Source organism: Stigmatopora argus, chromosome 4, assembly GCF_051989625.1.
Source record: "Stigmatopora argus isolate UIUO_Sarg chromosome 4, RoL_Sarg_1.0, whole genome shotgun sequence".
Taxonomy (NCBI): domain Eukaryota; kingdom Metazoa; phylum Chordata; class Actinopteri; order Syngnathiformes; family Syngnathidae; genus Stigmatopora; species Stigmatopora argus.
The window spans coordinates 3859375-3884073 of NC_135390.1; the positions used below are offsets into that span (position 1 = coordinate 3859375).

General features: G+C 40.7%; 1 protein-coding gene across 2 annotated transcripts in view; it reads right to left on the reverse strand.

The window, feature by feature from the left end:
* The window catches only part of LOC144073323 (palmitoyltransferase ZDHHC3-like), a 29569-nt gene that overhangs the window by 3292 nt on the left and 1578 nt on the right, over positions 1 to 24699 (reverse strand). Inside the window, exons 2-7 of one of the 2 annotated variants that reach the window (XM_077599058.1) lie at positions 21657 to 22065; positions 20388 to 20512; positions 15460 to 15556; positions 15268 to 15349; positions 11464 to 11594; positions 4230 to 7712 (exon numbers count right to left, since the gene is read on the reverse strand). In XM_077599058.1, the coding sequence (XP_077455184.1) occupies positions 7554 to 7712; positions 11464 to 11594; positions 15268 to 15349; positions 15460 to 15556; positions 20388 to 20512; positions 21657 to 21992 (930 nt within the window). In that variant the 5' untranslated portion in view covers positions 21993 to 22065 and the 3' untranslated portion in view covers positions 4230 to 7553. Of the gene's footprint in view, positions 1 to 4229; positions 7713 to 11463; positions 11595 to 15267; positions 15350 to 15459; positions 15557 to 20387; positions 20513 to 21656; positions 22066 to 24699 lie in introns of those variants that run through there. The other variant, XM_077599057.1, reaches the window with a different exon arrangement.

Sequence of the window (24699 nt, forward strand, 5' to 3'; positions counted from 1 at the left end):
CTGCACAGTTCTTGACCTCTTGGTGGCGTTTAAAAATACTTTTGATAATTGCTTGTTTAAGCAATGGGAGGGATGACCTTTCAAACATTGTTGTGAGTATTGCATTAAGAATTATTGGATTAATTAAGATGCCCTTCCGTTTTTCAAAACATGCCCAAGATTCACAGAAATGTTCATCATGCACAGAGAAAGGAAACAATAATGACAGAAGCAAAGACATCTCCGACAGTTTTATTTTAACGCTGTATTAAGAACATGCTATTTAAGATGTACGCATGTGAAACAGCGCATCTTACCTCTGACATCATAAAGAGATATCTGCTTCAGAGCTTCATTTAACAATCAAGGCAAATGCTTAAGCAGTTAAAAATACAAGTTTAAATAAAATATCCAAAAACAAAGATTCAATTACGGAAAACTGTTCCTGGTTCATATGAATTCAACTAAATAACAATTTCAATGTTAGAATGATGAAAACCAGATAATACCATAACTTTGGAACTTACAAAAGAAGCTTTTGATTTTTTGACATTTTACTAATCAGATGAAGACCTGAAACACATTTAGTTTAACATCACTGGAAAGTCAAATGAATTTGTCTAACTATATTCTAAGAATTACACCGTCATCAGATTTGGTGAGAGAGTGCATCTTAGCCAGAGGAAGAACTGTTTTTTTTTACTCAATCACAATTGCACAGGAACTTTAAACAACGTCATATTTTGGGGAGGCGATTGCCCGAGAAAGAAATCACCCCTCATTTATCAACATTGGTTAAAACGTAATGGTTTCCTCAGGAAAGAGCACGTATCAATAGGAACGTAAAGATAGTGTAGGTGTGCATTTTGCAAAACAAAATTGGTTTAACCGCTGAAAATGGCACCTGCAAAGAGACACGCTTATGAGGCACAGTTCAAAGCGGAAGCTATCATTTATGTGGAGTAACATGGAAATCGAGCTGCAACAAGACAATCCAACATTTTTTTTCAAGATGGCGCCGCCCAAGTGGCAGCTGTTGGCAGTAACTCTGTCTGTTCTGACTAATTTTCTGTTTTTAGTTTTTCTATCTTTTTTTATTACATTTTATTATTTAATACTTTACTTTATACATTACTTTGTACTTTAATCTTTAGGACCCATTCAGCCATGCCTCAGCTGTCCTACACACAGGATCAGCTGTTAGCGCTACGCAGAAGAAAGAGCAACACCTGGATACTGCTGGAAATCCCCACGAAGTTAAAGAGAAAGAGAAGGGGGTGCCGAGCTGGACGAAAGTGCCGAGAGAAGAAGCGACGCTTCCAGCCAAGCATTCCATCTATTATTATGGGGAACGTGAGATCTCTCCCCAATAAGATGGAAGAGCCAAAGGCGCTTACCAGGCTGCAACGGGAGTATTGGGTGTGTTGTATTATGTTCCACTCGGACCTGGCTGAATGAATTAATACCCGACTCACTCATTTCCCTGAATGGTTTTCAGCCGGTGAGGGCGGACAAAAAAGCTAAGGAGAGCGGTAGGAGGAATGGTGGGGGACTAGCTGTTTTTATTAATAGCAAATGGTGTCGCCGGGGACACATTACAGTGAAAGAGCAACTGTGTACTCAAAATATCAAGCTAGTAGCTGTTAGCATCAGGCCTTTTTACATCTTGTGGGAGTTCTCGCATGTTAGCGCGATAATTGCGTGTATTCCCCCTTCTGCCGATGCGACAGCTACTTGCCAGCTCCTTAACGCTACTGCGTCGCGGCTGCAGACCTCACTACCCCAGTCTCTCCTTCTTATCCCCTGTGATTTTAACCATGCTTTCTTGGCTTCTACTCTCCCCAACTTCACTCAGTATGTGAAATGCCATAACAGGGACCAAAAGACTCTGGACCTGCTTTATGCCAACACAGAGGAGGCATACAGCTAAGCCCCCCTCCTCCTACTGGGCCGCTCATCCCCATGTACATCCCTGTGGTAAGGAAACAATCCCCAACCCCAAGGATCATAAAAAAATGGACCGGGGAGACCAGCATGGTACTCAGGGACTGTTTTGAGACCACTGACTGGGAGGTGCTGCGTGATTCACATGGGGAGGACATTGATAACTTGACCCACTGCATCACATATTATATAAACTTCTGTGTTGAGAACACTGTACCCTCCAAGAAGGTCCAGTATTTCTCCAATAACAAGCCCTGGGTCACACCGAATCTTAAGGCCTTCCGGAACAACAAGAAGAGCGCTTTTAGATCAGGGGACAAAGAGAGGCTGAAAATGGTACAGAAAGAGTTGAGCAGAGAGATAGGGAGGGGGGAAGACCAACTCCAGAGGAGCAACGCCAGGGAGGCCTGGAGGGGCTTGAGGTCCATCTCCGGCCATGGAGGCAATGGAGTCCGGAGACAGGGAGTGGGAAATGAACTGAATCAGTTTTTTAACAGATTCAACTCTGCCCCCACTCCTCTGGCCCCCCATACCAGAGCCGTAGAGATCGGACCTGGCTGGTCATCCAGGTTTGGGCACACCTGGATGGTCTTCTCGAACAAAAAGTGTGCACAAGTAGAGAGCTTCTGACCGCTGCTCGTACAGTCGCCGTCATCTTGAAAAAGGCATACAGTGGTTACGATTCCCTCAAAATACGCAATTTTCAGGTTACGAAACAGTTTGATACTCTTTGATACTTTTTTCAAGATGGCGCCGTCAGGCGGCAGCCGGTGGCAGTAGCTCGGTCCGCTCTAATACGTTTTTTTGTCTTTTACAGCCTTTCTATCTTTTTTAATTACATTTGAATATTTCTTAATACATTCCTTTTTACTTTACTTGGTACTATATTCTTTTTACTTTAATGTTTTCACAACTTTCTTTGTTCTATTAGCTTGGTTTCTTTCTGCTAGTTCTTTTTTGGAACTATTCAGCCATGCCTCCGCTGTCATACAGATGGGATCAGCTGTGAACAATATGCAGCAGAAAGAGCAACACCTTGATGCCGCTGGAAATCCAGAGCTGGACGAAAGTGCCAGGAGAAGAAGCGACGCTTCAGACCAATCATTCCATCTATTATTATGGGGAAACTCCAGACTACTGAGGGACTGTGCGGATAAGCTTGGAAGAGTGATTCTGCATATTTTCAACCTCGGTCTCAGTCTGCAGAAGTTCCCCACCTTATGGAAGACTTCCTGTGTGTGGTTCCAGTTTTATCTAACTGTACAATGTCTTTTTCTTGTGTCTGTATCCGTTTTTGCTACTGCAACCAAGATGGCACCGCTCAAGTGGCAGCCGGGAGTGGTAGCTCCGTCCTGCTTTTCTATCTTTTTTAATTGCATTTTAATATTTCTTAATGCTTACCAAATACTTTGCCTTTTATTTTGTGCTTTTTGCTTTGTTGTATTGCGACCTTGGCGACTCGACCCCACCCAGTCGTGAAGCTTGGTCTGTGCTTGCTACTGTCTTGCTACTGCAACCAACGAAATTTCCCGAATACGGGATGAAATAAAGTTCCAATCCAATCCAAATGGCCGTTCCAATATACGGAAACAAGATCCAAGATATGAAATCCAGCAAAACATAAATACAATTCCTGTATCTGTTAATGTATTTTGAAATTGTCCTGCTTGACACTCTGCTGGATTCATATCAGAGCCTCACAACTCTTTTTTGACCACCATTTGTCGGGACACAGTCTCCCCAGCGTGTCCGAGGTCGGCCCTGTGGCCTCCTCCCGGTGGGACATTCCCGGAACACCTACCGAGGGGGCATCCTGATCAGATGCCCGAGCCAACTCATCTGGCTCCTATTGATCCGGAGGAGCAGCGGCTCTACTCTGAGCCCCTCCCGGATGACCGAGCTTCTCACTTTATCTCTAAGGGAGAGTCCGGACATCCTGCGGAGGAAACTCATTTCAGCTGCTTGTATCCAGGATCTCATTCTTTCGGTCACGACATCGAGGAAAAACAGAAGATAAGAACGATGAATGACTGGCTGACTGATATTACAAGGCAATACAGGCCGGCCGTAATCCAACAACTAGCATCGCTATCCTATTGAAGTGGGAGGAAGCATTAAAAGCAGCAATTCCTTGGCATGGCCTCTCTATACTGATGGAGAGACTGCTACTCCTTTGGAGTTCTATTTAATGCTAACTTGTCTTGAATTCATAGAAAATGTTTTTGCATGCGTGTTTTTCATTTTAATACATTAATCATTTTTCTCTAATTTCTCACATCTTCCATACAAAATTGGGACACGGATCATTTTTGGTGTATTTACTTGGTAGTTTTATTAAGGACCATGGAACGAATTAGAGAATTTACACATTTCTGGCAGAATAGAAGAGAAATCTTTTGCTAATCCTAATTCACACAAATAGGAAAGGTTTGGCAGTGAGGAAAAACAGCATACAAACATCTTTTTATGTCATGAATGAAAACTTCTTTTTTCATGAACCTATATACCTTTTACATGAACAGCAAGAGCAGCAGGAAAATCAGGAACAGGAAGTAACCCTGAGAGTGGCAGACAAGTGCGAAGTATGTGGGAAATCAAAAGAGCGGAGAAGAATAAATAAATAAGTGCACTTTAAGAAACAAGTTAAAGGCAGAAATAACTTCAGCATTACAACCCAGTAGTTTATTCCCTGCACGTTTACTGAAATTCAAGATGTTCAACAATAAAATGGCCATATCATGAACAGCTCACAATGTATACACAATCGTAGGCTTTATCAATATCATGCCTTCACACGCTGTCAGATGTAGAATAGAATGTAAACAGAACTAACAAATCACAATTTACAATAGAGTTTGGAATGAAAATCACTACACACCTCCTCCAAAAACCAAAACTGAAATGATGTTTTTCTGTGTTACCTAAATCATGCTTTAATTGCACAAAGGAGGTTACAGCTTTGCCTCTGTTTGTTTCGATGCATATATCTTACACACATAACCTTAAAAATGTTGTGAGTTGATTTCCAGGCAACTTTAATCAACGATTAAGAGCCATGAGGTCCATCAAGGCATCCTAATTTGGACTATCTGATCAAATCTGTATCTTGATTTTGCACATATTTCAAACATGGTTGTTGAAATACTCCACAATAACATTCATGGAAAACCTACCATTAAACCTTTTCCCACGTTTAAATGAATGAATTATCATGATCAACATCATTATCATATGACAATAGATTTGTCTGTTGGTCATTTTGAAGCTACACATGAAATGTTATCGTGTCTGTTCACAATGTAATTGAGTTAAACCAGTAGGAGACAACCACAGGCAAAGCAAAAACCTCCTATCCCGTGATAATCACAATGAAGAATGTAGATTCCTTCCTAAAATACCTGTATACATTTATACCACTATAGAGGAATTTTACACAGCAAACCCATTTCAAGCCAAGTTCAACTTTTTCAACAGGAAGTACTCGAGTTACGATAACCACAACCCAAGACATTTGGGCTTAATGATGAGTGTGCCTTTTCGGGCATTAAGTACCCTTACGCGATTTCTGCTTAGCGAGTGCATAATGTTTTTCTGTGTTTGTGCACTGGGAGTATCTTTGCCCTCCTTTTTTCACTTTAAGGCTCCAAAGAAAAAAGCTGTCTTCTAGGGCGAGCCAAAAAAATAGCAATTACCATGGAAACAAAGCTTAATGTCATCTAAATAATGGAGTAGGGCTAAGAGGAAACCGATGCACATTGGTAAATAATCTGGGCTTTTTCCCTCCGTGTAATTTGTCGTTGTAATTGTCCATTGCTTTCACCTGTTGTCTCCAATCTGCTGCCATGTGGGTCACCCACATGTTCTCCATGTCTCGTTAGCTCATGTCTGTGTATTTAAGTACCCTTTGTTTGTTAGCTTCTGGTTACGTCCTTGTCATTGTCACATCAGTGTTAGGTGTGCGTCCAAGCCCAGCCCTGGTATGTTTTGAATCTGTAGTTTTGTTTTAGCTTGGCATTTTTGGATTCCTTGCCTTTATTTGTGTACTTTGTTTTTTGGTCTCTTTAATTAAACCTTTTGAGTTACCACCACCGTTCCTGGCTTGCCATTTTTCTGCAATTGGGTCCATCGTGTTTTTACCTCTGCTCGCCACACTACGTGACAGTTTTGTGGTCACACTCATCTTACGCCGCCGATGGTTCAAGTAACAAAAGACTAAAGGTAATAATGCAAAAAATCAGGTTGCTTGTACGTTTCATGTTGCAATGTTGAGGAGTTGAATCCTGTGTTTTTGGGCTGTCTCTACACGCACCGTGTCTGATCAATGTGAGAAAGGGAGAAGTGGAAGAGGTAATGAGTTGCTTTTGTTTTTGCCTCGGCATACAGTAGAAGTTCCCTGTTTTCGGTTGCAAATAAACCATTGAAAATCTCAATCTCCATGCATCTTCCAGAAAAATTATCAATATACCATCTTATTGTTTATTTTGTTTAATGTATTTTACTTTTTTATACAATAATACCTTGTCATACGAGTGTCCCAACATACGAGAAATTTGAGATACGGGGAAAATTCAGAGCATGGCATACGAGACAAATTAGCAATACAAGATGGTTCTCGATGCGGCCGTCCGGGTCGCCGAGTAGGCGAGAGGCTGCTTATGAGAACAGCTTGCTCTGTCTTTCTCGCCGCATCTCCCTCGCGTAAAGATATGTACAGGTTGCATTTTTTACTGGAGATAGCGTGACTGTTAATCTGCGAAAAAGCCAGCGGAATCTACATGGACTTGACAGCAAAACAAGCATCTGAAAACTACACCAAGTCTACCCTTCAAAGTCGTGGCTGGTTCGATAATTTAAAAAAACCAAACTGGGATACACTCGGTTCTGAAGCATGGAGGCAAGGTACGACTCGAAAGCCAAGGTGGAATACATTAACATTTTTGCCTCGGTTATCGCACGTTTAAACTTAGTGTAATGTAAGAGTAAAACTTATTTTTAAGTGTGTGTTTAGTAATCTAAGTTCATTTAAATTAAATTTAAAGTTTATTATGTTACGAGCGCGTTGCGGTCAAGTCTCCAGCCATATTTCCCTCCCTCCTGCAGTTTAAAAGCAGAGCAGTTGCATTTCTAGCATGCACATACATGGGATTAGTGGATAAATTGAGCCTGATTTGGAATGTGCGTGCATTCTTTTAGAAATTAGCTTTTATCTTCCAGATTCTGCTAACTGAAGGTCTCACGTCCTCTCTGAGCATAACAAGACAAAAACACAACTGCCACAGTTCAACAAGCTAGGGAAATTGTTCCAGTATAACAGTTAATAGAATCCACTTTTAACCCAACAATGGCAGATTTGCTGAGCAAATGTCACATAGTAATCGTTTTTTATCAATTACATAACTGTGCAAGGTACCAAACGTTGATTTATGGTTTTGAAGTAACGAGAGATAATCAGGATGCTTTTAAAAGAAATAACTTCTTGGAAACTCACGGATTCATGACTGTTTTCAAATAAGATTCATAAATTAACAGTGTTTGAATGAAAGCATGAAGTAATCACACAGAGCAGATGTCGTAGTTTCCGAAATCCCTAGTGCTTAACGGAGTCACATTGGCCTGATCTTCCTTTTTTTTCACACCACATATTGATATGGCTCAGCCTTTCCATGGTCAGGAGTGGAGAACGGGCTAAACCAAAGTAAGGAGAAAGGGTGTCCGAAAACTGCCCTCAAGTTCATCCACTTAGTTTTTTTAGCCCATCTTCTCTCTTCCTTTTTCAACTGCTCTATGCCCTAAAAACAAAAAATAACGGTACTTCAGTTCATGTGCTCTATGGTCTGGTGAGTAATTTCAGTGTAGTTCATTTAAATGTGATGGTTTTCTTTACAGTCGCAAAGAATGTCCAAGTTTCGCTGTTGAAGGAACATCTAAAAAACTTGCATGCTAAATTAAATATGTCAAAATTGAAATTAGCAAGAGTGTTAGGATGAATAACATTTAATCAGTCAAATGCGACCTGAAACATTTGAAGGTTATGCCTGGAAAAATGCTGACATGATGAACGGAAGTCAGATTATTAGTGGTTGTCAAATCTCGCGCTGGTGTGAAAGTTGATCCTCAGTCTGTTTTGTGTGTCCTTTGGCTGTTTGTAATTTTAAAGAAATCTTCCGCAGCATAACATTTTATTAACGTTAGCGTAACGTTCTTATGACTAAAAAGAGAGAAAAACAAACTATTTTTTTGTATAGTGCACAGTACAGATAGCAGTAGTTTTGTATAAAGTACTGGTAAATACCACACGTGTGTTTTTTCTTATTAATTTAATCTTGTTAAAAGCTATTCAAAATATTATCAGCAATATCTCATCTCATTTTCTGACCCGCTTTATCCCCACTAGGTTGGCAGGGGGTGCTGGAGCCTATCCCAGCTGACTTTGGGCCAGAGGCGGCGACACCCTGAATTGGTGGCCAGCTAATCGCAGGGCACAAGGAGACAAACAACCATTCACAATCACACTCATACCTAGGGCCAATTTTGAGTGTCCAATCAGCCTACCATGCATGTCTTTGGAATGTGGGAGGAAACCGGAGTACTCGGAGAAAACCCACACAGGTGGACCGACCTGGATTTGAACTCAGGTCCCCCACTGTGAGGCCGACGTGCTAACCACTCAGCCACTGAGCCGCTATCAGCAATATTAAAAACAAAAATAAATATCCACGACTATTGAAATTGTGTATTAAAATACATTAATTCCCACTTTTCCTCGGTAGGAATAATGTCTCAGTACGGAAACTGACAGACAAAATGCAGCCATATTGAAAATATTGAGGTTTTCTAGTTGTAGTTTACCGTTGAGACGTGTGTATTTTATTGTACCTCGAGTCAGAATACACACTCCACAGTAGGTTCGAAGAGGAAAAAAATATTTTAGCTGTTGGAGTAATTTCAATGTTCCAGCCAGTACTTCCAAAGTGAAAGAAAAGCGAACAGCGTTAGCTGAACGGAGGAGCTACATTAGGGACATAACACCTAATAATCAAAATGTTTTCATGCCCCTCAAATCTAGATGGCAGCATGCACGGCGATTGAAAAATCATTTATACTCTACAGCATTCATACCGATAATTTAATACCATAATTTCTCAGATGATGGGGTAAAAATACGATCATTGTATATTCACGCCTATAGGGCGCATTTAAAAGACTAAAAATGTTATTTCAAATGGACAAAGGCGGCCAATCACTCAGCTTTGTGTATGCACTACATTCTAAATTCTTTAGATGTGCTGAATGACCTTGACTACTTGAATGCCTTGGTGCATTTCTTGCCAACACAGTACTTCTATATAGAGGAAAAGGCCTAACATGAAGACCAAGAAACACACCAGATGGATCTGAGATACTGTTGTGAAGACGTTTAAAGGCGAATTTGGATACAAAAATATGTCCCAAGCTTTAAACACGTCACTGAGCACTGTGCAAGCAATCATATTGAGTTGGAAGGAGTATCAGACCACTGCAAATCTACCAGTACCCGGCAGTCACTCCAAACTTTCAGCTCGAACAAGGAGAAGACTGATCAGAAACGCAGCTGAGAGGCCCATGATCACTCTGGATCAACTGCAGAGATCTACAGCTGAGGTGGGAGTCTCTACATACGACAACAATCAGTCATACACTACAGCGTATGATTTCTTCTTGCCACTCTTTCATAAAGGCCAGATTTGTGTAGTGACTATACAAATCTGGCCTTTATGAAAGAGTGGCAAGAAGAAAGCCATTTCTCAAAGATATCCAGAAAAAGTCTGATTTAAACTTTGCCACAAGCCACCTGGGAGACACACCAAACATGTGGAAGAAGGTGCTCTGGTCAGATGAAACCAAAATCAAACTTTTTGGCCACAATGCAAAACGATATTCTTGGCGTAAAAGCACAGGTCATTACCCTCAACACACCATCCCCACTGTCAAACATGGTGGAGGCAGTCTCATGGTTTGGGCCTGCTTTGGAAGATGGTTAGAATTGATGGGAAGATGAATGGAGCTAAATACAGGACCATTCTGGAAGAAAACCTGGAGTCTGGACAAGACCTGAGACTTGGACAGAGATTTATCTTCCAACAGGACAATGATCTAAAACATAAAGCCATATCTACAATGGAATGGTTCACAAATAAACATAACCAGGTGTTATAATGGCCAAGTCAAAGTCCAGACCTAAAGACTGCTTTTCACAAACGCTCTCTATCCAACCTCACTGAGGTTGAGCTTCTTTTGCCAGGAAGAATGGGCAGGAATTTCAGCCTCTCGGTGTGCAAAACTGATAGAGACATTTGCATCCATACCTAGGGGCAATTTAGAGTGTCCAATCAGCCTACCATGGATTTCTTTGGAATGTGGGAGGAAACCAGAGTACCCGGAGGAAACACACGCAGGCCCGGGGAGAAAATGCAAACTCCACACGCTAACCACTCATCCACCGGGCCGGCCTTACAATGAGATTAACGTCATGTTGTTGCTTATTTTCTGTAAGAACCGGTAGTTGTTTGGCTTCACGGGCTTCAACTTTTGTTAAGGTTAAGTCTATGTGAGCACAAAACTGCTCTTTGCATAATGTTAGGAGATTGAAGTTGAGAGGAAAATGTCTTAATGTTACGAGATTTAAGTCGTTTTCACGTTACGTGAACCGGACGGAAGTTGTTTAGTTTCAAGGGTATCAACATTTGGCAATGTACTGTCTGTGTGAGCACAACGTTGCTTTTCAAGTAATGGTAGATTTAAGTAATATTGGGAGTAAAAGTAATAAAATTACGAGATTGAAAACGTTACATTACTTATTTTTACATCACTCAAACCAGAAGATATTCGGGGTACGCAGACATTAAGACGTCAAGGTGAATTTAGATTTAGAATAATTTTTGGGGTTTATTTTATTTCTGTTGATAAAACTTTGATCAGAACTTCATATTGTTATTATAGGTGACATAGTAAATTAGAAGATTTTCAGATGGCGGTGTGACTTGAGATTGCAAAAAGTGTGGCACAGCTCAAAAATGTTGAGAAACACTGAATAGAGTTCCGTCCGTGCCTTGCCCAACAACTTTGATAATGGGCAGTCGTAGCCTGGAATCAAAGACCAACTCGAGCAACCAACAGTGACATGGCCACCATATTAGTCTTGTTTGCTTAAAGATGTGAGTTTGTATCCATCGAGATACTTGAATTTTGTTTCCCTTAACATCAAACTGTCGCTGAATTTAGATGTACACGTTTTCTGAGGAGTTTGCCTTTCGCAGGCTTTTTCAATTCATCAACAACTTACAAACATTTGAATGTTAAACCATGTCACAAGGCTCATTTTGGCTCAAGGCCAAAAGTTGATTTTGATGATAAAAAAAAAATCAGTGTGTTAGGGTTGAGGTTTGTTTTTGGGTTTAAAAGGGTAAAATTTCAAGCTGCAAAGAGAAATGCTTATTATCAGGCCAAATGCAGCAGAGGAACGAAGGAAGAAGGATTACGATAACTAAAAGGGTTACTTACAGTTTCATCAGTACAGATGGAATGGACTTGGGTACCAAACATCACAGAGGTGAAGATGAGGAAGAGGAGACCCTCAAAGCACAGGAGTATGAGGAGGATGACTGTTGCTGGTGGAGAGAAGGAACTGCACTCTGGGTAATGAGGACATAAAGGAGGAAAAGGACAAGGGCAGAGAAGAGGGTAATATGAAGTTCTACTACACTCTAAGATTATCTATTTCTTAGGGGATCATTTCTAGACTGATAGATGTTAGAGACAATCCGTAGTCAGCTATGTTATGGAAACACTAACCAGTGCAACAGGAATACAAAGGTACCACTGTACCGTATTTTCACACCTACAGGGCGCACTTAAAAGTGGCGCCTAATCAGTCGTTGCATCTTTTGTATGCATTAAATTCAAGATTTTGTAGATCTCGTTGTATGACCCTGACCGCTTGATTGTCTGGGTGCATTTTTTGCTGACGTGTTATTTTTATGTAGTGAAAATGTGGATGTCCGTGAAACGAGGCATATGAACTCCGAGCTTGCCGTCATTCCGGTAGGCTTGACGAAGGAACTACAATTACTCGCTGGACATTGCCATAAACAGAGCATTCAAAACCAAGTTGCGAATCACTTTGAAGCAATGGATGTCCGATGGTATACACCTAGTTATACAAAGACCGGCAGGCAGCTTTGGGCGAGTTACGGAACAATATTTCAATGTATTGTGGATGACTGGGCTCAAGTGTCGGCCAGCACTGTTGTTTGAGCTTTCGCCAAAGCTGGCATCAAGTTCCCGGAATACCCCGGCAACAACTCAGAGAGTGAGGAGCATAGCATGAACTCGCTCACCTCGCCGAAGTCTTTATATCAGATGCAGAAGATGAGGAGTTTAATGGCCTTGTAGATGTTTAACTGCTTTAACTTCTATTAAAGTGTACCTTTTACCTCAATAAGGCACTATCAAACTTAGTTTTGCTCATGCTGCCTTTAAAAAAAACATGGTAGCACAACATACACTAGCACAGTGGACCCTAACCACCGGTCCGCGAGCTACCTAGTACCGGTCTGCGAGCTACCTAGTGCCAGTCCGTCAGAGTAAAAAATATTAACGTTTTCAATCTCGGCTTCCCACTTGAAATGAGAAAAGTTGTTATAATAATGATAAATATTTTTTCTTATGCTTGGGACTTGTTTTTTTTACTGCCGTAGGTGCTATTCTTGCACTGACCCCACGCCCACACAATTTTGTCTTAAGTTGTCACCCTCCCCATTAGCCGGTCCGCGAGAAAATAGAAAGAGCTTAACCGGTCCGCGGTGAGAAAAAGGTTGGGGACCGCTGGCATAACACACTAACCTAGTGTCAAGCTAGCGCCCAATCAGCCGAGGCACCTTTTGTATTGACAAAAAACTGAAAATAAATCCGCAACTGAGACGGCGCCCTTTCAGGCGGTGTTTCTAGGTGTGAAAATATGGTAACCCATTTGGCGGTATTGACAGAACTTCAATGCATTTTACTCAGAAGGCTGGCATTGAATGATCATGTTTCAGTGTCACTAACGCCAACAGACATCCAATCCATTTCAATTGGGAGGGATGAATGATCTCTCGCTAGACCATAACATTTTAATGGATTGGGTGTCCAACTACATCAATGACAGCAAATGAGTTAAGCCATTTAAAACGAATTTAAAAAAAAATAACCCTTATGTGAAAATTACAACTTTGCAAAATTTACAAAAAAATGTGTGCTACCTACTGCCAGGATCTCTTTAAAAATCTGATCTTACAATTCAATTGAAAATGTAGGGGTCAAAGTAAAAGACAGTGACTTTTCAGAAGTGTCGATTATTTGCCAGAATAAAGCTAATGAGAAGTATGGACTGCCTGAACTGAAGCGGGATGAAATTGAGGGAAATTTGGTGACATAATCAATAAAGCTGCCCCTCCCCCCAATGATTTCTTGTTTTGTCTTTTTTTAAATAACCACTATGAAATACATGATGAAGTCCTCTTTTTTGGATAAAGAAATCCTCTTAGATGAGTGAAGCCATTATATAAAATGAAATTGTGTTTTACCATAAGAACTACAAACCATTGGTAGAGCATGTTTGGGATTAGATCTGAAAGACATATAGCATTCAGCCATAGCTCGGCGAATTATAAGACGCTCAATCTAATGAGCCCAATTTCACACAAAAATGTAACATTTTCACAAGGAATCTGAGGAATTAAAAAGCAGAGTTGAGACCATACATCCAAATTTGGAGAAAAAATACGTACTACCTTGACTGGCCCAGACAAAACCAAGACATTGTACAAACCAGAGTTAATTGGTAAAGTGGCTTTTAAAATGTCACTGAAAATTGAAATGTGTGACTAAACTGTAACTAATTAATGATAATTTTCATAAATGAATAGCATGGTATGCCACATAGATACTAGGGGTGTGAATCTCCAATTTTATTAAAACAAAATAGTGAGCCTTTGAGCAACAATACAATGTTTGTCGATATCACAAAGTTTTCCACTATTCAATTAAATTAAAGGGTTCGTTGGGGCAGCCTGAAACCTTGAGGAAGAAAAGAACAGTTCGCAACATTTACAAAGACAAAGAAAAAAAAACTTTGCCTTACCTTCTAAGCTTGAAGCGGACAAAGTCCTTTTAAAAACTTTCGATAACATCTGATGTACTCAGGCTCAGGGTCAAAGGCTATCAATGCTATGCCTTGTATAGCAGCTTTGTTGTAGGACACATATCCTCTTTTTATCATAACAAAGTAAAACGCTCCAATTAGCCTCAAACTGTTGTTCTGTTATGGGATCAAGCATTGGATGGAGACTTCCTGTGCAATAAAGTCCTAAATACTGGTTGAAAAGTGATAATTGGGTCTAGCATCTTCTTGCTGTGGCAAACAGAAGATATCCCTCCTTTTAAAATCGTTCGTCAGCTTGTAGCATCAGATGGAGTCCTATTCATTTATAAAATCCTCAGAGTTGTTGATGAAGTCTGACAAAGCTTCTGGCAAGCTTTGTCTGTGCTAGTGTAGCAGCTGAGAGCCACTTAATAATAACATTTCAATATCCATTCTTTCAAAATATGTCTAATCATTCATGGTTAGACTTCAATGGTTCTTTTGTAATCGCATGAAGGGTCTTCTCCTGGGGTATTAAACTAAAAACTCAAGAGACTTTAAACACACCCTAAGTGAAAACACCATTGTGATGTGCAAGGCTGCAGAGAGAAATGCAGATATAATTCTTTTTATTTTTAACAAAAAGATTATGAAGCTTGTTTGTAAATATATATATATATATATATATATATATATATATATATATATATATATATATATATATATATATATATATATATATATATATATATACACACAAACATTTCCAATATAAAAGCCACAGTGTACAAATGGACAGAAACAACATAGTGGCTTTTAGTTAGAAAAATATTGTGTCTCCCCCTTCAACAATTTAAGCACCTTTTTATTTTAAATTAGCAAGTGACTTCCATTTGATTTTTAACTGAACCAAAGACATTGTTAAGGACGGAATCATGACCTTTAATAAAGATAATTCAAAATTCAGGAGCCCAAGAAAAACTTTTAACCATGAATTGAGGCATTTTTAATTACAGCCACAATGTGTTTGCACAACAGTATAAACATTTTTAAATTGTTCCAAGAATCAGAATCAACATTTTAAAAAGTTTCTAAATGAACTTTAGGATCCAAATCTAATGATCCATATGAATGTAAAAACACCACTACTGTAAATATTAACAAGAGAGAAAACACATACTTACTTGTCCAATCATCTTCAAAGCAGTAGAGAAAATGGAAAACCACCAAGAATAGAGCGTGGAGAGAGACAAGAGCAATGTACATCTGAAAACAAGATTTAAGTGACACAAAATTTGTCATATACCTTAGAATACACATACATCAATCGTTGCTGAAGAAAAGCAGCAACTTACAAAACAGCATAGAAAACATACCGTAAAGAGCACAAAGTACTTTTGATTGTTCTCCCCAACACAGTTGTTGACCCAGGGGCAGTGGTGGTCCATCTTCCGTATGCAGCGTTTGCAAACACTTAGAAAGTCAGACAGAAATGTGAGAATACATTATAACAGTGCTCAATTCACATACAGGACAAGTGACGTGTTTACAAGTTCATAAAAATCATGGTAGATACTGGAGTGTCTTCAGAAAAAAAGCTGCTACTAATAATTATTTCAAGAAGCTAATAATCTGGCTGCCAGTATTGTTTTTATTCAAATCAATTAAACACCGAGTAGAAAACAAAAATAATTTTCATCCATTTTCAAAATAAACTATCAAACTATTTGACTTGTCTTCTCTCCTGGCCATTGAGCCTGTGGATCCTCAACGTTGCCCCCGCCTGCTTGTATTCCACACCAAAGAAGACCAGCAGTTTTGGGCCTATCCGCAATTTGAGTGGCCTCAATCGCTGAAAGTTTTACCATTCACCTACATCAGGGGTGCTCACACTTTTTCAGCATGCGAGCTACTTACAAAATGACCAAGTCAAAATGATCTACCCCCCCAAAAAATGCAAAATATCTAATTATTTTCCAATGTATTGAGGATTCTTTGTATGTACAATGTATGTTGATTTACCTTGCATAACCCAAATGACCCAATGTTGCAAAACACATAATAATTAACTTAACTTTTTGGGGGAATTACTTGAGTTTACTTTGATGACTTGCACTGAATTTCAGTCAGGGATGTATTGTCCAGAGTGTAGCTGCTGACAGCCAGCCTCAAGCACACTTCCAAATGTTTATCAGTCATGATGGAACGGTATTTTTACTTAATAATCTTCAAACATCTGAAATATGTCCTCTCCTCGCGTCTGTTCTTTCATGGGAAGTACTGTTAATAGCTCTTCTTTTGCAGTGATATCACTAAACACCATTCGACATACATCCGTAGATTTGTCCAACTGCAGTGAGAAACACTCACAATCCCTGATGTCTTTCCACATGTGCCGCGTTAAATCCCCAATCATGGCTTCACAGCGACGTGTAACTATGTCTTGACAGCTGCAGAGCTTTGATTGAAGATAATATTTCTTCCGTATTTTTGAAGTCCCGGAACAATGAGTCAGCTGCTTCAACAAATGCCTCTTTTAGAATCTCTCCGTCTTGGAAGGACTTTGTTTTTTACGATGGCGTGATTCACCCGGAAGGACGCTTCGGTGGCGGCTTTCGCTTTTGTAGTATGTTGTGTGAAAAATGACTGCTGGCCGGACAACTGGGATTTTAGTTTGTTAACGTTTCACTTTCTCAGCTCGTTTTCGGTGGGAAGTCGTGTCGTAATTTCCACGAACAGTCCGAAAATGCTGCTCTATATCTTCCTTCTTTGGTATTCGATGGTAGACCGGCAGATGAGGCAAACACACTTTGAAAATGACACCGTGAAAAAAAAAGTCCACCTACCATTCCATATGAAAGTGATATTTTTTTGTTTTCTTACTTGGACCCGGTCCCTCATTCATTTTGATGACCATAAGGTTTAGCAATAGCTTAACATCAGGGCTAATTCACTGACTATATTAGCGGCGTTGTTTGCACATGAGTAGTTGTCATCTAACTGGTATATTAACTATCAAGTGACGGGGTATTCGGACGTTTCGTCGAAAGACGTTTGGTCCCCGGACGTTTGGTCGACCGGACGTTTGGTCGACCGGACGTTTGGTAGAACGGACGTATGGTAGAACTGACCTTTGGTCGCCGGGTTGTTACTGTTGAAACCAGCTTGCAAAATTATAATCATGAGAGAGAGAGAGAGTGTAATATCTAAATATCTTATATCAAAATATCAACAGTAAACTCTGTCATAATTTGACAGCAAGCGAACCCACCGACCAAACGTCCGGTCGACCAAACGTCCGGTCGACCAAACGTCTTTCGACGAAACGTCCGGTCACAAAGTGACGGGATGAATGATAGGCAGATATTTTTTTTTAAACTCACTATCTGTCTCAGTGTGCTTACTTGTGTTCGACTTTATTGAATGTTAGGCGCGGACCTGACAACTTAACACAATAAAATAAAAAAATGTCGATATATATATATATATATATATATATATATATATATATATATATATATATATATATATATATATATATATATATATCATGATAATTATCACATCTTTTTTGTTTTGAAATTAGAAAAATAATTACTTTCCTACTTATTCAAATATGAAAGTAACTATGTTACCTTACTTCATAAGAAACAAGCAGGGGGGACCAAAAGACAATTGTTGCGCTATTAAAAAAAATTGGTTTCGAAAAATGGGTTAGAGAAAGGAAAATTTCAGTTACACGCATAGCACAGCAAACGTGTATACAATTATGTACAGGTATGTTACAGAAGTTCAGCACTTCAAATTAATCAAGCAAAATGTACAGATGTGATATGAGAAGAAATTCAGCAGTTCAATTCAATCAAACCAAAGCATTAGTAGGATACCAAAAGAGCCATATCAGCTGTTGCCGATTCAGCCATTCGGCCAATGCGAATAGCACACAGTTCCTTAGTCTCATCAGCCCGAGCATCTGCCAGGGCCTTAGTGGCTCTTCGCCGGCCACTTCTACGCTGAGCGCAAGTCTGACCAGCCCCAGTAGCTGAAGTAGCTGAAGACTTTTTGTTACAACTGGCTATACAAACCTCCTCCCTATTTTCTGCGGGCGCCACTGATGATATTGCCCCTGCTAAGTCCAAACTCTCAGTAATAGGCATCTGAGCATGGCTGGGGCTATGTAACCATGATATAGATGCAGAATCATGAGGTCCCACCGAGGTGGAAGCCTCGCCACCACTTTGGAATGCAGAAGATTGTGCTGCCATCTTGTTGCGCTTCAATTGTTTACACCTTTCCCAACTCAAAACGAAATGAGAACTCTTTTTTGGCATAATTGGTGAAAATGACAGTGCAAACGTATGTAAAGTGTGCAAAAAGGAATGTATATACAGAAGCAAGAGTATGCTTTTTAGGAATAAGTATGGAAAAGTGGCAGTCAATTTCAAAAGAAAGGCTGACGAATTTTACCTATTTAAGCAATGTTTGGGTGTTATTTTTGGTAAAACATTGTAAACCAAAGTGAAAATATGACGAAAATAAATACTCACACAATAGCGGTGCTGTTGCCACCACAAGAGAGCAGCAAGCTAACATATTTCAGGTCAGGCATACACATCGTTAATACTTGCAAATGCTCAAAGCTTGAGATTACACACTTAGAGAAGGTAAAGAAATTCAATCACTCGTTTATTAGGATTCGACAGCCGTTTCTGGCCACCATAATGTCAACTCTCTACGATGCACGGTTTGGATCAGACAGCCGTTTCTGGCCACCATAATGTCAACTCTCTATGACGCAGGGTTTGGACAAAAGTAGCGTGAGAATGTTAACATAAAACATCCACCCATCCAAAAATCACGCTTTATCTATTCCTGCTACCCGAAACATTTGTTTTCCTGTCGTGACGGAAAGACTTGGCAAGACACGATGGTGCTGGATGCGCTGACCCAAGACGCCTTTCCACGTCATTTACAAACGTCATTTTGGGAAGAATTTCCGGCAGCGACTTACCAGATGCACACACACACACACACACACATCCGTACATCACACTTTATAAGGATTAGAGAATAGATAAAGCGTGATTTATGGATGGGTGGATGTTTTATAACTCCCGTCCTCTATCATTGGATCGTGGACACAATCTGTCAGTCTTACTGGTGGCTGAGTGCCCGCCATCCTCAGGGGTGCATTCCCACTCTACCAGGAGCCTTGCTACATCCTGGACATCCCTGATGTGTTCCTGTAGGACTTTTGTGCCACTGCTTCATGGTGTTCTCATGACACATTTTTCAGATTCTGCTCCCTGGATGTCACCTCCCTACGCGCTGGGTGTGGTCTCCGAAATCACGGAGGCTACCCGGTGAGGTTTGCGTCTTGAAATCTTGGTGACCTTGCTGGTTTTGGTCATTCAGTGCTTACAGCACTGCCTTGAGTGGTCAGGAGGGATGAAATAGAAAAAAAGTTATGTGCGTAACTACGGTTCTATGAATCCCGAATGAGCGTTACTCAGATTCCTCGTGCTTGCACGAGATTTTGTAAGGACTGAAACTACGGTTGATCCGGAACTATATACCGCTCCGGAGGTCAAACTGGGGTCACAGGTGATTTCGTTGGTATCATTAAGTGCTTACAGCAGCACCACTGGCTGTCACTCAGGATTCATAGAACTGTAGCTACATACGTAACTTTAGTTTTACATGTGCTATTTTTATTAAACAAAGCTAATAAACTAGAATTGTATGCAGGATGAGAGAAAAAATTTGGATGTTTCATATTAAGACAGTGGTTCTTAACCTGGGTTCGATCGAACCCTAGGGGTTCGGTGAGTCGGTCTCAGGGGTTCGGTGGAGCCTCTGCCACGGAGGTCAAGACACATTGACTCATCATGTCTATTCATGATAACATGCCCCGCTTGACCATCACTGGCTGCAGATGATCACGTGACATTGCTTGGCCAACCAGTGCTGCGAGGAATTCACATATCTTGAATTTGAAGAAAAAAAACATTTTATTTTACACTAAAGTAGGGTTTGATGAATGCGCATATGAACTGGTGGGGTACGGTAGCTCCAAAAAGGTTAAGAACGACTGTATTAAGATATTCAATTTCAGAGATATTGAACAATTTGAGGTTCAAGAGGGTCTCAAATGATTATTCAATTATCAAAACAATTGTCAATTTGGTATAAAATTAGTTCTAGTTGTGGTCAACTTAAAGATTCACCTCTAGCTAAGCATGACTTGTACTGTACTGCATCGGTAGTATCTATAACTTGACCATATGAAAATATTTTCTATTACCTGCAATGATGTGCTCGGTCAGGCTTGATGCTACAGCACTTGGGGCATTTGTAGACCACCTGTCCTGGTTTTAGCTGAAGACTTTCAATGTATTCCTTGGTAGCATTGCCTTTCGGTACTGCACCCTGTAAGAACCATTGCCAATACTTTAAAGATCAGTCTACAAAAAGTGTGTCACACAACTTTGACAAAAATATCCAAATAGGCATATTTTTAACAGTTTGAAAGATTGCTAAAACTTTTCTTACTCATAAGTGACGTAATATCATCCATCACTATTTTGTACAGGCATTCAATGTTTTCTTTAATGATAGTTGTTGCTTACCAGTCAGCACTCCGGTCATCTTCTCTCTAAACCTTTTTAATTAAACTGTCGAACATTTTTACTGTTGCAAAAGATGGAGCATCAACCCTTACTCTTTTTCCCATATAAGCATAAATTAGGGTTGGAGTAAACCTTCATGGTAAAGCTAGCCTTAATCTACATGAAGATGGTCGACATCCCCATGCTTTAAAAAACAAGAACAAAGCCTTGCTGTCGGTCTACTGGATGCCTGTCTACTGGATGCCTGTCTACTGGATGCCTGTCTATTGGATTAGCAGTCCGGCTAAAAGACGCTTAGGGCCACATAAATCCCTCGGAGACTCACCCATTGCTGGTTCATCTTGAAGAGGTTTAGGTCCGGCAAGGGGGCGAGTAGGCTCATCTAACGGACGTGTAGAAGTCTAACGTAGCTAACGGTGTAAGTTCGGCTAATTTAGCTAATGGCGTGGTTAACGGTGTTGGTTCATTCATCTAATCTGGCTAATGGTGTAGCCTCAGTTAACTTTCCGAGTTTAGTTAATCGAACCACTCTACAACCTCGCTTTCGATTCCTATTCCGACGCCGACGTCTTGGCTAATCAGCTCTAACAATAATCCATGGTGGTCCTGTCGATTTCGCTATCTCTTTCGGTATATTTTGCGCGCAATGGAAGTCGTTATAAACTGTAGTTACGTGCCGGAAACCGATCTGTAATGAATCCAAGCAGCTGAAATTGATTTCAAAGTCCGGTATTGACGAACAACTTGCAAGAAGACACACTAAAACATGAAAAGAATAAATAAGTTGTGAGAGTTTGACGCTGCAAGCATCAATAAACCACTGTGAGGTTCACCTGGCAATTATCTTGAGGCATGTCAGCTACAATTATCTGTGGCTGGGGCCACTATGTGAGGAAATGACATTTTTAAAGCACACAAATCAAGCATCTGAGTAAATCACTTACTGGATCTGTGCACATGGCTCGGATGTGTGAGGCAAGGGCCAGAAAGGCCAGAATGTTGAAAAGAGACCCGTTGACAATGCTGTAGGTCAGATTTTTGGAGGGCAGCAGCATTACAAACAGCACCACAAACTCAGCATAAAAAACTAGCAGCCATGTGATAATAGCGCAAATGATGCCACAGGCATCCTTGATGAACCACATGGCAGAGGCAGATGTTGAGGTGATGACGTCCTTGGAGATGGGGATGCGATGTTCTGCCATTAAGTAACTGCTTCCTGGCCATGTTTGCCCACGGTTTTGCTCCGTGTCCCTGCATCTGTGCACTGGGCTCTTCATGCTTCATCTATGCTAAAAAAAAACTGCTGCTGGTCGCACACCACCTTTCTGCTCCTGTTCTGCTCACCACATGCTGAAAAGAAGCAAAAGTATAATAATTTCCAGAATTTGTTTGATGACTCAATTGTTTAATTAAAATGACGGTTGAGCATTGCCCAACCAAGTTAACTGTAGTTGAACATATTCAAGTTAGTAGACAAAATGATAGGTAAATAGATGTACATGTCCTGGACAAAAAAGTTGAAAAATAAGTTAAATCTGATTCATGATTATGTTAGTTTGTCCAATGACTTTTGGAACTTTAAAACGTGTAACGCACATATAAATAGTTATTACTATTTGTTGATTATTTATTTATCATTACTATATATCAGTGGTGTGCTGTCAGGGACTCAAGGACTTCTCTGCTGGCCTAAGAAATATCTGAGTCACAGACTGATGTTAATTATATTTTGTCCATGAATACTTATTAAATAATTCAAAATTGTCTCTTAGCTTCCTTTCATTGTTTTCCCCCCTGGTTGCACTGCTTCCAGATGTGTGTTTTCATATTGAAGCATTTAACCAATCACATTTCAGCCATTATTTGTTGCCAGGGTCAGAAATCTGCCTCAAGGCTATCACAATCAGTTCTGCAGGCTCTGCTGCATTAAGCAAGCGTCGATAAGACTGTTGCTTTAACCAATCAGATTTCGAGTTGGCAACACCACAATGCCTTCTCGCAGGCGTAGGGATTCGTCATTGCCTTCTCACAGGGTGGGGATACGTCATTGCCTTGTCGCAGGCGTAGGGATACGTCATTGCCTTCTCGCAGGCGTAGGGATACGTCATTGCTTTCACCAACTATGATTGGCTAGTGATAGAGTGGACTAGCCAGAGCTAACAAACTGTATCTGGAGCGAGCTGCACACGCAAATATATTGTTGTGTTGATTTAAAGCAATTTTCAAGACGGACTATGCCAGAAATACGACAGCACAGGCTCGACTTTCACCATTAGCTTTGATGGCGATAGAAAAGAAGGAAGAAAGGAGGATGGACAATGTTCCCTCTAAGCTGCGCGCGTGTGCAATTACGCACTACTCTCGTCTTCTCTGCGCAGAAATCATATGGCGCGCAGTAAAAAACAAATTGTAATTCTTTTTTCTTTTCTTTTTTTTACCCCTTTCCCCATGATGGCGCCGTTTAAGCGGCAGCCAGTGGCAGTAGCTCTGTCCACTCTTATGTTTTTCGTGTTTTACAGCATGTTTTACATGAAAAATTAGAGGGAACATTGACATGCACCTGCTTGTGGCAGGTGTGATACTGGTGTGCCCATAGCGAGCAATGATGATGTCGTGAACGGATGATTCGCCTCAAGACGTTTTGCCGACGGACGTTTGACAGACGTACAGGTCGCCGAATGAACGTTCGTTCAAACAGCGTTTAATGATTAAATACAAATACTAGTATTTGTTAGTTTAATGATTAAATACAAATACTAGTATTTGTATTTAATCATTAAACGCCGTTTTCAGCTGGATTTGAATTTGAGAGCATTTTGAGCCGTTTGGCGAATGGACGTATATGGACGTTTTTTTGCCCCCATCGCGACATCATCGCGACATTTTACCGAGGAATTCACTTCCCTGGGCTCGGTTCTAATGTCCAAAGAGCTCCAGTATTTGTATTTAATCATTAAACGCTGTTTTCGGCTGGATTTGACCGAATTTGAGAGCATTTTGAGCCGTTTGGCGAATGGACGTATATAGACGTTTTTTGCCTACATCGCGACATCGTCGCGACATTTTACCGAGGAATTCACTTCCCTGGGCTCGGTTCTAATGTCCAAAGAGCTCCAGTATTTGTATTTAATCATTAAATGCTGTTTTAGGATGGATTTGACCCGATTGCTGTCATTTTACGGCTCGGTTCTGCTACATCTGCCTGCCCAAGAGTGCTTATTCCCGGGATGCCATTGATGGTAGACTAACATTGATTTTTACTATAATTTGGACAACGCCAGTGGCGGGCCGGACTAAAAATCCTAACGGGCCGTATATGGCCCGCGGGCCGAGGTTGAAAAACTCACACACACACGATCCGGGGGCGGTGGTGAGCGCGCGAATCCCGTTTTCGGCGAAACCTCCGTTCGGCGGAACGTCCATTCGGCGACCTGCCCGTCTGTCAAACGTCCGTCGGCGAAACGTCTTTAGGCGAATCATCCGAGTACCGATGATGTTGCTCACACTGGTACTCAGTGGGCTCAGGGAGGTTGTCTTTCTGCCCAGACCAACGAAAAATTAGAGGGAACATTGAGGATGGATATTGTGTACAGTTCAAAAGGATTTTTGGTGAGTAAATTATGGCTATATTCCTAAATAATATTTCAGTTGTATGAAATTCCCGGGGAAAGTTGTCCTCTGGGCCCGGTTCTGATATCTGAAAAGCTCCAGTGTTTGTATTTAATCAATAAATGCTGCTAGGAAGTGGATTGTACCCCATTTTAGTGCAATTTTTGCCGTTTCGCCATTGACGTCCATCGCTGTCTTTTCCCGGGGAAATCACCCCACTGGCCCGGTTGTAATGTCTGAAAAGCTCCAGTATTTGTATTTAAGCAATAAATGCTGCTAGGAAGTGGATTTTACCCCATTTTAGTGCAATTTATGCCGTTTTGCGTATGGACGTATATGGACGCATCGACGTTCATCGCTGTCTTTTAACCGGGG